The sequence below is a fragment of the Pezoporus flaviventris genome, unplaced genomic scaffold (genome assembly GCF_033815535.1).
Source record: "Pezoporus flaviventris isolate CSIRO_AGI_PZ_B2104156 unplaced genomic scaffold, CSIRO_AGI_Pfla_v1 ptg000285l, whole genome shotgun sequence".
Classification (NCBI taxonomy): Eukaryota; Metazoa; Chordata; class Aves; order Psittaciformes; family Psittacidae; genus Pezoporus; species Pezoporus flaviventris.
This window is the reverse complement of record NW_026892832.1, coordinates 135,403-149,033: the sequence shown is the minus strand read 5'-3', so window position 1 is coordinate 149,033 and position 13,631 is coordinate 135,403. Positions and strand designations below refer to the sequence as shown.

The window sequence follows — 13,631 nt, the reverse complement described above, 5'->3', positions numbered from 1 at the left end:
TTGACATGCCTCTTCAGTGAATTACTTAAAAATATTTACAGTGAATTTTCATTTTATTTCATTGCTTCCATTCTATACACTAAATTTGCAATTAACAATTTTTCAAAATGAAACCAGTTCCCAATTATACTTCCACTATAATTTCCAACACTTATGCATTTAAAATACAAGAGTTAAAATAATAATGTAGACCTGAACGTGATATAGTCAGAACCTACAAACAGCAACACCCTTTATGTTTGCCATGACTATTTTCCATAAGTGATAACTACTATACAATGATTAATGATTATAATGCACATCAATTTACAGTATTCACAACAGGCTTATAACATGAAAGTGTGAAAAAGGCAGCAGCCTCTCATACAATTTAAAAGTGACTCTCCACCTGCTTTTATTTGCTAAAAAACATCTTCCCCCCCAACTTTCAAGATTATTTACTCATGAAAACAAGGACTAAATTATTCTGAAAAATAAGAAGTAATTTTCAGACTGGAAGTCTTGATGTGCTAGGGGAAGAGAGCAAAAATTGTACATTTCAGTTGGTCACTTGTACATAAAGAGACTTATTTCTGCTCCACAAATAACAATTCAGCAGAGACTTTAAAATGAAGGACATCAGTGCCAAATAGCAAACAGGTAATGGTGCACATACTTGTGACCTAACAAAAGAGAAACTCAACAAATAGCCCATTATTTTTTTACACTTTCTATACACTTTGAACACTGACAGTACATCCATTTGTATGAATATTCTATTTTTATACAAAGTAGCAGAGTAAAACTAAACCCTGAAGTTATAAGTGTAAAGTTGAATAAAAACGGCACTTACACATGCACACATCAGCTTCTAATTTGCTTTATTCACACACTTTAGTTACTGCAAGTCTTACAAACAAACTGCAGGACATCAAATTTGCATTCTCTGCAACTTTGCCCAAACCCAAGTTTTTGTTATTTTGTACAAAGCAAAAGATTCCTCTTCGTCATCTTCTGCCACACTGCAGCAAAGTAACGTGTAATAATTCACAGGTGTGTAGGAGACATTTATGTGTAAGTTACTTTTACAGTTTCTATTTTGCTTACAGCGCCATTAACAGTGAAGTTGAAAACATATTTAAAAGACCAGTAAACCCACCAGTCTCTCACTTGCAAGTTCTTATAACTTATGAGAACAAGACCATTTGAACCGGCTAGCAGTTCAAATTAAGTATCAGTTGTGATGTTTATAAAGCATATACTAAGAATTCATCCATTCCTTAATTCAGTTAACTAGTAAGAGGAAAGGTAAATCCTCACTCCAGCCATATCTAAAATCTATCCCCTTCTGTATGTCTGCATATTATATATACAATTTGTGTCTATAATGTGGAATTTAAACAGTACTTTTTTAATTACACTTAGGAATCCATATCCCCATTTTTAAAACAAGTTCCTTTACAGTGCAAGGAGCACCCACAGAATGGATTCTCCAAACTTAATTTTCTAAGCCATTTTAAACAACAGTTAGGTTAGTAAGTCTCTAACCTAAGCCCACTGCGCTAAATCCACACCTGAACAGATTAAGAAACATTTTGAAGCAGTGTTGAGTAAATTATTTTGGTAAGCTGTAAAACTGCCACATGCAACGTATACTGTACTACAACAGCTCCAAATCCTTTATAAAAACCTAGCATTCCTTCTTCCCGTTTTATAGTATTTATGCAGTCTCTCATTCCCTCATACTGCGTATTGATGGGAAGCACTTCATAGCCAAGGTCCGTATTGTCAATTATTGTGCGTGTCCCTTGAATATGAAGGCGGTGTAAAACTGTCTCCAGTGGGTAAAGCATGACATCAGCACAAAGGCTAGCTGCAAAGCTAGCAATAAGTTCTGGAAAATAAGCATCCAGCATGCTCTGAATGGAAGTAGAGCCCTCAGGTGGAAGGTTGTGGGAATTACCCCTTTTCAGAACAAACAAAACAAGCTTCTGGATGATGGAACTGATGACGTAGTGAAGAACCCCATGTAGAACAGTTGGAAAAGCCAAGACCATCAGAGGAAGCAGACGCTTGCTATGGGGTACTCCCATGCCTACAACTCTGCCAATTCCTTCTTTCACGCAGTCCAGGATGCCAGGATTATCTCGAATTATTTCGCTCTACAAGCGCAAAGAATAGTTACAACCTGTAACCATTTCAAAACCATATTGACATCCACCTCGACACTTTGTCACTGCTGAACAGAGAATTCCTTTATAGACATCTGCACGCTATTGTTATCTACAAAGCTATACTGCTGCAAATTCTTTGCTCTAACACTCTGGATCACACTCAAGTAAGCAGTCTTTTAAAACATGAACCCATCCTAAAGTCTTTATTTAATGTACATTTCATTTATTTGTGGTGCTACCAAAGAAATTCAACTTCTGGGCTACTGCTGAAAGTATCAGTCTACAAAACAGTCATGTATTGAAAACACCTTCTTCCAGAGCAAAATGACAGGGAAGTATATCTAAATCAAAAGTCCTTTTATTTAAGGACTACAACTCTAGTTTTTGAACTTGAATGTGCATAATAAAGACTTCCATAGCTAAAGTTGAGCTGACAGATAATTTTTAGTATGAATTTAATAGGTTCAGCTCATGTTTCTGTACCATTATTTGCATCTAAAATAGCACTCTTTACCATGCTGCTTCTTAGAAGATAATTATTTTGTTCACGTAGTGAAAATAAACAATTCACTTAGCAATTACTTACTCCATTATACTCCACCTATGACTGTATGACTAAGCTAAAGACCTTGTTTCCCCTTCTAATGTTTTTACAAACTCTGTGTTTTATCATCTCTGGTACATCCAAAATTCAGGATTTGGGAGTTCTCCTCAATGCCCAACTCTGAATCCTTGCTGAATGTGTCCTGACCTGATGCCTGGATAAACCACCAGAACATTCCTCAGTACTCTGGGAAAGTACTAACAGCCTGCAAAGCCTTCATGATCAGTCTGCACAGAAGAGAAACTCGTTCAAATACCTAAGTTGTGTTGTTCCACACTTTAAGAACAAGTTAAGCATCATAACCCCTAATGAATCCTCTTCTCCCCCATATCATTATAGTCACTGCGCTTCCAAATCTGTGCTTGCTTTTGTCAAGCATGACACCATGTGGTTTGAGAACCTGAAGACAAAAACAGTAATGTGACAGCTACAAATTTCTACCATTTACAGTTATTTTGACGAAATATATTTACTTGAGGAAGTGCATCAAAGGAGTACTGTTGAACAGCATGGTTCACCAGAATTAAGGTAACCAAAATTAGTACAAAACTGTTACTTAAAAATCCCAGAATCTTTAACTTTCATAGTTTGTTATTGGTCATTGTCCTCTTGCAGCACAGGAATATAATGTAAATCTGATGAGCCAAGTTGCCTCCCTGGACTGATTAGTACAGCATATTCCAACTGCCTATATTAAATGTCCTTTCTAATGCCAGATTTAGACTTAAGACAGTATGACTAATATACCTATTATAGTAAATATTTTAATCTCAATTAAAATTTAGTCATACACTGTCAAGCAAAACAAATGCAACAACTGCAAAATAAACCTGAATCCAAACCTAAAGAATAACAGCGTCTTTTTTAATGTTGTAAATATATGTTAAGTTACCTGTACAGTTTCAATCAGGCTTGCAGAATAAAAAGGCATTGCTACCACATGTGTTAAACTGTAGAAATGAAGAAGACGAGAATTATGCTCATTACACTACTACAGATCTAGCAAACTATGCACCTGAAAGTTGACAGTTATCTACCAACTCATGCCCAAGAGAAAATTAACTAAATTATTAAAATGCACATCAACAAGCTGAGACACACTTCAGTCTGAAATTGTGTTAAATCCTATTTCCATGTGACTAGGCTGATTCACTAAAAGAATCTAATTTACTAAAAGAATCTAATATTTTAGTCAGATTCTATACAGGCACAGGGATCTAGTATGAGAGAATATTTTGTGAAAGTGGTGTATGCAATCAAAATCGTTCAAAAAAACCCCAACAACACAAACCTCATAATCAGAAAATTGTTATCAGCACCAAGTAACCATAGCTGCAGATAAAATTAATATACATTTAGCAGCTTCATTAATGTTTAGAAAATTACATAAGGTAGTAACACATGCTATACTTACCCTTTGAGTAGAAGGTGTCCACCTATCTGCTTGAGGTTCCATTTATGTGAAAGCTCCCTAAAAAGAAAAGTATTTGCCTTAACATGGGTAAGAACACATTATTCTCAAGCATTTCTTCCACAGGTATCAACACCCAGTTTTCATACTGCTGTTCTACTATCAGCTTATGTTGCAAGATTTCCCATAGTGGAAAGATACTGAGCAACATACTTAATAAATCATGCTTAAATGTTAGAAGTTATTTGGGCCTATTATGCTATTAAAAAAAAAGCCTTTAATGATTAAAATGTATACAGCTCTCACAGCTACTGCCTTTGAAGTGTTGCAATTATTTCACATCCTTATGTACTAATTCTTCAAGCCATTCTCAGGGAATACTGAATTATTTTAAAATCTCACTAGGGTTCCTTTGTCAACACACTTGTTTTTATGTTTTGGTTTGGTTATGCTGCTCCTTTTGTTTGAGGTTATGTTTACCCAGTTGTTGTTTCTTTCCTGAAAACCTAAGTCACATTCTGATGCAGACAAGACCAAACCAAATAGAACAGGTCAGACTAGAAGCTGAATATTAATCCTGTACAAACCTAAGACTTTTGGCTTTAGCACAACCTGGTAAAACAGAAGAAAACCTACCTGTTTAACACAAAGGTGACTTTAAAATAAGTCCCATTAAAGTAGTATTTCTAATTATGCACTTCAAATTAGGAACATTAGCAAACATAACTACATTCCACTTGACAGAAAGTGTAATCCCACCCGGCTCAAGATACCACTCAAATACCAATGTATTTACCATATATTTGGTAAATACTCCATTTATGAGGTAAAAAGATATTTGTCTGAAATTCTGGACACACTAAACTGTATATTTTTAATAATAAGCTATAAGGTGTTCAGCTTCAATTACTGTCCAGGAATCACACTCACCCACTGCCTTTAGTTACAACTTCAAAGAAAAAAACTCTACTCTTTCCCTAAAATTGTATGTTACTGGTAGCTATCACTTTCCCAAATATGTAGGTCAATTACTAAAGAGGAAGGGAAAAGCACTTACTATTATGCATTTTGGACACTTGGATTACATCCATTGAACCATATTACTCAAAGATGTGGAAAATGAAACCAGCCAAACTAATGTGTGAAAGACTAACCTGCCAATCCACTACATGTAACTACTCCTGCAATGGGAGAACGATTACAGAATGAGTTTGTCTAGTACAGAACCAAATGCAACTTGAAAGTGTTAACACCCATTTCTGTGCCCTCTCCTAAGCCAGAGGGAATCTTTCATAATATTATGTACAGAAGTAGAACTGACATCTCACTTCGTTGTTCTTTGGAGTTTGATAATGTAGTTAAATAACCTGCTAAACCAGATTTGGTGACACTGCTGCAGTAAGCAGTATCTCCCTGTGACAGCCCATACATACACACTATGATTAAAAAGGGAGAGCATCCTGTAGAAAACTGCATGAGGTGGTGCACATTCAAGACAAATGCTTTAGCCAGATCACTTCCCCAGTCCAGCTCATTCTGTGGCTGTTCACATACCATGTTGGCACAACAATGGGGGTAGGACAGAGGAAGGAATAAGTAACTACTAGCAGAAAGGACTGCTTCTTTTCGCAGCAGTGCCAGCTCACTTTTCAAGCTACTGAACAAGTGGCCCACAAGAGAAAAATACTTCCTTACATTTAACAGAAATCAGAACTATGAAAATATAAACACTGTATCACATTTGAACTTAAGGGTCTTCTACAGCAGTTTTTAAAAAGCAAGAACAAGTCACACTTTGAGAAAACTGTGAATTTCAGTTATGCATGAGACATCTGACCAAAAAGCTTAAATACACACTCCACACAATTTAAGTATGAAATGCTCTTGATAATGCTTTTGACAAACGCCAGAAACTGAAGACTTACTTTTATTAGTATGCATACATGTATCATAACAGTAGCTAGATTAATGAAACTACGACTTTTTACTTTAGACATGGTATCTGCTCGTATCACACAATACAAACCAAAATACGAAAAGAAACTTATGAATCCTTTAATTATGGTGGAATTACACTGAAGACCAATGTGCTATGCTAGTTCTATACAGACCAGTAAGCAAACATACAAAGCACAGGAAGTCTCTCACTATTTATTAATTACAAGCTTGTTGCCAAGGCAACCACACCATGCTGAAAACACCTATTCAGTGCCTGGCTGTTCTAATGAAGTAATTTTTTTCAAAACAGCCTGTAAGTTCTAACATTTTCAATAAAAATCAACAAATGATATAATGATAAATTTGTTAGAATCAGTAAATAAAAACCCCATGCAATACCTTGGCAAAGGTGTAAATTCACTGATGATGCCTTCTGTTCCCAGGGTTATGCCCTGAACAATGAAAGTGCTGCCCATTCCTTTCCAGAGGGCTCTTGGACCCTGCATTTTGAACATGCAACATTTTGATTCTTGCAACATAAAACTCAAAAATCTTTTAACCCGATTTTTATAAAATGTCAGTAAATTCAAACTGCACAGGGCTACAAGTCTACCATTAAAATGAATTATTGCCAAATTCAGGGGACAACTAATTTTCAGCTCTGAAGAAACTTTTGGTTTTCAGTCATTTCAAGCAGTTGTCAACGATTTTGGAGGCATATCTCTCACTGTGAATACTCTGCGCTATAAGCTTAACACCATTTTCTATGAACAAAATGTTAAATGACATCTGTACAAAACCCAGAAAGTCTGTTTTTGCTGTCTTCTGAATTTTAGGCTTGCCATTCCCAGACAGAACTGGAAATTCATGCACTCTTATCTTTGGAAATAGTAATTTGGATAATTTCTTTATTCACAAAGATTAACTGTTGTTTCAAATACTAATAAAAAAAGTTTCAGGGGTCTTTTATTTTCTGACATCTGCAAATGTTCCCCACAAAGGACTATACTACTAAAAATAAAAGAAAAGATTTTACAGTCTTCTTGAAACATTTCTGCCACCATAAAAATAACAAACCCTTACAATGGCCATGTTTTTCACCCTCAGTTACAGAAAGAGTTATGGATGTCAATATACAAGCATGTTATAGTAACCTTCACTGCTCAGATAGAGCCTGAAACCAAATACTGACCTGTGTCTTATTGATGCTGTACATAATATTGACAATAGTAAATGGAGTGAGATGATAATTCTGAGCATGATAATTAACCTGTTGAAAATATAAATAGTGACAGTTATAAACACATTTGGTGATGTTATAACCATACAGGAAAAAGCACTTCCAAAATAAGGACTCTATCCCTGTAAAGGCCAGCTAAAGTGATCAAAACATAAATAAATGCTCACTGAACTAGGGGAACAGGCAGAACTTGTATTTGTATGCTGAAAATGTAAACACTAAAGCAAGCACGAGCCAGAAAATACTGGAACACAAAGCATCTTGCTTGTAATCGGGGATCTAGAAGTTGCTCTTGCAGACTCTGAAACACTTACTATAATACATTTTCCACCGCCCAAGTAAGTATGAAGAATGTTCAGGGTAAGTTAAATTTCAGAATGGAAAACGTATGCTACAAATAAAAACATGTTAATGTAGCAGCATCTCCCTAAGATTTGTAAGGCTTCCTTACACTCCACAGAGTATGAAAACTCAGCAATACCATGGTACGCAGGACCTGTGACTGGAAGAGGTAATATAAAGGACATACCTGACACTGGCGACGTAGAACAATGCAAGGATGTGCCAACACATTTTCTGTAAATAAGCTTTAAAAGAAAAGTGTGTTTAAAGCATTGGAAGCCATCATAAATTTATCAGAAAAGGCTTGTTATTTTTCTCTAACATAGAGTACGTGGTGGTAAGCTACCAAGTATCCATGCAAAATGCCTCATTAATTCACTAGATAATGTAGAGTTTTTCCAAATACTGATTTTATATCTAGTGGCCATAGTGTTCAGGATGTGGAAAACTTTGTCATGCTTGATTAAATCGAAGCATATAGTTCAAAGGACAACTGAGCCCTGCTAACAGCTCTCTGTTCCTGAAGGAGATCAACATGTTCCTGCCCTATTGCTCTGCCCATTTGCTGATACTCTCCTGAGCTCAATCACCTTGATAAAGCTGTAAAGAAGTCAAACAACTCTTTACATATTAGGGAGGACTAGTTCTAGTGCCCCCATCAACTCTATTTTAATAAACTGAGCAGGCTTATCAAGGGGTCTGAATAAGCAAGCCCAGCCACGGCAAGGGAAGCAGTGGGAGAAGAGGGACAAGCAATTTCATAGGGTGGGATGACTTAATTTAAGCAACTCATTATGAGCTAAAAATGGTAATTTCTTCACTTCTAGTTCTCCTTCTTTACCCCTTGCCTCTCTGGTCCAGTTAGCTGCTGTCTGTTGGCTTTCATAGGTAGTCAGCACCAGTAAATCAACTCAAATCAAACAGCAAAACATATTGCATCAATTTTGTTTTCTGTTTCAGTGAGTCAAACTGGTTAAAAGAGGCTCTGATATGCCTGGGTGAGGGTGATAACAATGGGGTAAGGAGCAGGACAGGCTGGTGGTCAAGTAAAAAGTCCTTCTCTTCAAGTAGAAATACACTATAAGAACCTCAACCGACATAGCTTCCATGTTGCTCTAACTGGATAAGTGACACAAGCATTCTCATACTGTGAAGAAAGAAGTACTTTTCCATGAGAAGTCTCATATTCAGGTCAACAACTGTGAGTCACAACTTTTTTAAGACAAAAACCCTACTTTCCATGTCTTCACAAGCTGCATCAGTACACTGACAAAGAAAAACCCAATCAGGTGTGAGTGACCAGGAATGCTACAAAAACCTCCTAAACTTATCATGATCCTTACACTTGACAATTTAAGCTCTGAAAATGCTGTTAAAGGCATGCTAAAATCCACTACTTTTTCAGCGTCACCATAATACAGAATGGTTATTGGACTACTTGGCTACATCAAGATTACTATTCCAGAATACTTTGGCAATATACTTGAAGACATTTTCATCTTCTTAGGAAACATTCACATTACCTAAAAATATTAATAAAAGTGGCAAATGTGAAAACAGCGTTCTGGTGTTAATTTTCGGATCGCTCTAACAGAGTATGCATAACCTGTGCTGAACCCAGGACAACCACACAAAATCCTCTTTCTTTATAGTCATTGCTGATCAAGTAAACAATTCAGTTAATTCAGTTAAGGAGAACAGAAACCTGCATGAATTGCAGGTAGTAGGTTTCTAAAGCCACTGCAACTGTGTGAGTCTACTGGCATAAAAACACAATGCAAAAGTATGCACAGGGATCACAGGATAAGTATAGCTTTACTAATTTTCTGTCATCGAAAATTGTTACACAACTCTTACCTTGCCAGGCCAATACCAAAGCCTGCAAACCTGTTCAGCTGGTCTGAAAAAAAAAAAATAAAAAGACCACCAGGTTATACAGCAGTGATAATCACAAAGCAGGAGAAAATGCCATGCAGATGATCTGAAAAGAGTATTCTTCTACTGTACTTGCTTTACTTCAGAAAATTATGGCACTAAACCACAACATTTGTGGCAACTCTGCACATGGATAAAAAAATTATTGCCCACAGAATATTTGCACTTTGGACTGCATTTGTGTTGGGACATGCTTTTACTAAAATTAAATAAATAAATAATCATTGTCTTAAAACAGATACAGAGGAAAAAATAAAAAATATTTAAAAAAAAAGAAAGTAGACAGTGAAACAGAGAATTTTAGCATATAAAAACCTACCTAAAACCAACCACTGAAAAAGTTAGCCAGCATGACAGTTTACCATAATTCTGAAACATATACTCAGATATCTGAGGTGAAATTAATTAAAAAAAACCGCCACAACAGTAAAAAGAAACTTTGGGAAAATTAACACTGAAAGTCATTGATGTAACAAACTTCAGTATGATGTGAACTTTCAAGTCAACTGTTTACCTCCACTCCTTTGCAAAAATCTAGTTACTGAGGAACTGTTAAAATCACAACAAGAATAATGGGTTGAATTCTCTGTTGTCTGCTCTTAGGCAGACATTTGCACATTGGGTATTATCAGAAAAGATTTTAAGACGAGTATCAGAACTGTAAAGGCAACTGAAAATTAACGCTCAGTCCTACAATCTACAGGGTGCACAGAACCTGTGACTATGGCTGATGCCAGTAACATCAGTGGAGCTCCACAAAGACATGGGAGTCCTTCTAAGAGGAGTAACTCTCTCCACTTGCAGAAGCTGGACTCAGTGATACAGCAACTCCTTATCAGTCCTCCAAAATGCATAAACAAGAACCAGCGTAACCTCCATGAGTAGGTAGACCAAAAAAAAAAAAGAAAAAGTGGAGTCCAAGTATTTACGAATATTTAAGTGGTGCTTTAAGCAATGCTTAGTCTAGCTAAGGCTATACTCATTACAAAACCTGAACAAATCCACTGCACGCTAAAAAAAAGAAAAAAAAAAAGAATAAAGCAACAGTTCCATTTCAGTCTTTCATAAAAATTTCATACCCAAGTGTATTCGAAATGCTCCAGAACATCCTTTTAATTAAAGGAGACAATGTTCTGTAGCCTAGATTTAGCAAGTTTCTCTTAACTCACCTCAATTTTACAAAGACATTAAATGATGATGGTTTCTGCTCAATTACTGGAAAAGAACATAGATGTTTCCTCAAATTCTACCAGTTTCACAGTTCCTTTACTATCACAGGTGGAGGACTTTACTTAAGCAGCTCATGCTGTACTTCCTGCATTTTGTCAACGGCACAATAAAACAGCCACAAGACACAAAGTCTAAAACACCAACGACTAAATTGTAACAATATATACCGTCAGACCCGGTGGTAGTACTTGCCCTTACAGCAAGTGGAGTATTTCTGCTGTTTATCGTTTACATAAGCAATAGGGAGCTGACCACACGCTGCTTAACCAGAAGCCGCAGGGCACATTCTGGCACTCTCAATCGCATATGCATGTAACTACGCGTTGCTGCACCGCAAAGCGAGTGCTGGAGTGCAACAGGCTCTCCTTCTTCTAAAGGACTTTTCCCTCGGCGGGGCAGAGGTCAGCGACAACACACCCGGGCGGCGCTGGTCCGGAAGCAGCCCGGCCGCGGATGAGTCTCCAACCACCGCCCGCTTGCCCTTGCCCGGCGCAGCTGGTCACCGGTAACGGGGGACTGGGGGCCGTAGTGAAACGAGGGAACGGCGAGAGGCGTGCTACCCCGCCGGGCCAGGCCGAGCCCTCCCTTACCGGCGCCAGGGCCGCCCGGCCCGAGGTTGGGCTCCTCGTTGAGGCCGGCGCCCCCCAGTGGGGTCCCCGCCCCGTACGGCGGCGTCTTCTCGCCCCAGTGCAGGTTGCGGCTGCCAGGGATGTCGGGCGGACTGGTCACCCAGTGGCCCAGCTCCGAGGCACTGCCGAAAGGCCTGGGACCCGACTCCTCCCGGCCGCTACCGCGGTAGCCCAGGCCGTCAAAGCCCTCGGGGCGCCGCGGGTGCATGGCGAGGGGCAGGCGGGGCACGAGGGCGGCAGCGGCGTAGAAGCTGGCACTAACAGCGGCACAACCCCCACCCAACGCCTGACCACCGCCGCCAGCTGCAGAACAGAGCCGAGCCTGCTGGAGCCGAGCACGGGCCACGTGATGCGGGAAGAGGCGGAGCCGGCGGACTGTTCGGCCAACAGCGTCCCTGCTGCCGGCCAGGGGGGTGAGGGTGCCTTCCGGTGGGCCTTCACGGGGAGGCGGAGTCCGGGACCCGGAGGGGAGAGGAGAGGAGAGGAAAGGAAAGGAAAGAAAAGAAGGGAAAGGAGAAAGTGAAGGGAAAGGGGCCGGGGGTAAGGGAAAAGGGAGGGAGAAGCGGAGGGGAAGGAGAAGGGGAAGGGATCTCTATGGGAAGTTTGTGTGACAGAGCTGGAAGTGGGGCTGTCGACTGTGGTAACAGGGCTGAGCAAACCCCACAGGGGGGACAAGGCAGAGGGGTCAGGACAGTGTCTGCTTGGTGTAACCCCACTGTTCCGTAGCCTGTGCTTCCCATCCTCTCTTTATCTCCCACTAATAAACTGGTTGCTGGGCAGGCTCCCTGCTGAGGAGAAGTGGTCACAGTCACCAGTGGGACTGTGGGTGCTCCCCCTGGCCAGCCACAGGAGTCTCTAACATGGGCCTGATACTGGCTGGACAGCTTCCCTGTGGGGTGTTTGCTCTCTGCTCCTCCTGCCTTGAAAAGTCCATCAAGGTCTCCCACTGCTAGGTCTCAGTCTGACCTCGCAGCTTTTCGGTTTTTTTTGTACACAGGGTTAAGCCAACATTAGTCCATTTAAGCCTATTAACATGGGCAGCAGGAGTCATCCACTGACTTGTGCTTTCCCACCATTACAGTCCCTTGCAGCTCCACATGTTGTGCTTGGAGATGGTTTCTTCTTCTGCCCTTATGTGCTAGTTTCATTTTACCAGTAGAGCTTCAAGTAAAGAGCCAGCATTCACGTGAAAGCAGACCCTCAGGGATAAACAGCACTTCTGTGCCACAAAGGCAGTGTGGATCCTTCCTCTCTCTACCACCATTTTATTGGACCATGACATTTTCCTTGTTAACTGAAAGTCTGCTGACATCATTGAATTTTAATGTTGTAATCTCAAAAATATGTGCAGATGAATCAACTGCCTCTGAGAACAGGGGCCAAAACACTGCAGATTTTTTTTCTTTTTCTGGTAAAAATCCATATTAAAACCAACCAGGTTACTTTTGTTTCTAAGACATGTTCACTTAGATCAGGTCAACATATAGGAATATACATGTCTTTAAGGGTATGTGGTGATCTGATCATGTGCAGCCTTATACATGAAGGTAGTGCCTCTGGATCTCGTAGAAGTTACGGTTTTGAGAGAAAATGCTGACCGTGAAAGAGTAGAGTGTGTACTATTGATAATACATCCTGCAATAGCCTGACAGCATGAACAATGAAAAGCTCTTGTACATGCAAAGAAAAGTATGTGGAAATAAAAGCATGGAAATAAAGTACATTTAATTGTTACATGCTTTTAGTTCCCTGTAAAGCTGTAGAAATCATAAAAAAGTTTGAGTTGGAAGGAATCCTTAAAGGTTTAATCTAAGCATCCCTGCAATGAGCAGGGGTGCCTTCCACTACATCAGGTTGCTCAGTGCCCTGTCCAGCCTGACTTTGAGTGTTTCCAGGGATGGGGCATCTACCACCTCTCCTGGCAACCTGTGCCTCTCTTATCATAAAGAATTGCTTACATATGTCTATGTATTTCAGTTCAAAACCATTAGCCCTTGCCATATCACAACAGGCCCTACTAAAAAGTTTGTCTCCATCTTTCCTGTAAGCCCCCTTTAGGTACTGGAAGGCTGTAATAAGGTCTCTTTGGAGCTTTCTCTTCTCCAAGCAGCCCCAACTCTCTCAGCCTTTCCTCCTCATAGTAAAGATG

General features: G+C 39.5%; 1 protein-coding gene across 2 annotated transcripts; it reads right to left on the bottom strand.

Annotated features, from left to right (window-relative positions):
- Positions 1-843: 843 nt before the first annotated feature.
- On the bottom strand, positions 844-11,716 carry SLC25A46 (solute carrier family 25 member 46). Of its 2 annotated transcripts, none has more exons than XM_061443071.1 (8): positions 11,444-11,716; positions 9,546-9,588; positions 7,876-7,933; positions 7,299-7,376; positions 6,506-6,606; positions 4,172-4,228; positions 3,650-3,707; positions 844-2,141 (listed from the first exon to the last, which is right to left on the bottom strand). In XM_061443071.1, exons 1-8 carry the CDS (start codon positions 11,688-11,690, stop codon positions 1,563-1,565), a joined length of 1,221 nt encoding a protein of 406 aa, XP_061299055.1. In that variant the 5' UTR covers positions 11,691-11,716; the 3' UTR covers positions 844-1,562. The 2 variants fall into 2 exon arrangements, with proteins under 2 accessions (XP_061299055.1, XP_061299056.1); XM_061443072.1 differs by lacking the exon at positions 11,444-11,716 and adding an exon at positions 10,339-10,384.
- Between the last annotated feature and the right edge of the window lie 1,915 nt (positions 11,717-13,631).

Bases quoted from the DNA above. Each gene is read 5' to 3' on its own strand.
- SLC25A46 (XM_061443071.1), bottom strand. From the start codon at position 11,690: ATGCACCCGCGGCGCCCCGAGGGCTTTGACGGCCTGGGCTACCGCGGT. The intron at 3,708-4,171 runs GTAAGTATAGCA...TCATTTCTACAG, and splicing joins GGACACCTTCTACTCAAAGG to TTTAACACATGTGGTAGCAA. The intron at 2,142-3,649 runs GTAACTTAACAT...TTGCGCTTGTAG, and splicing joins GCCTGATTGAAACTGTACAG to AGCGAAATAATTCGAGATAA.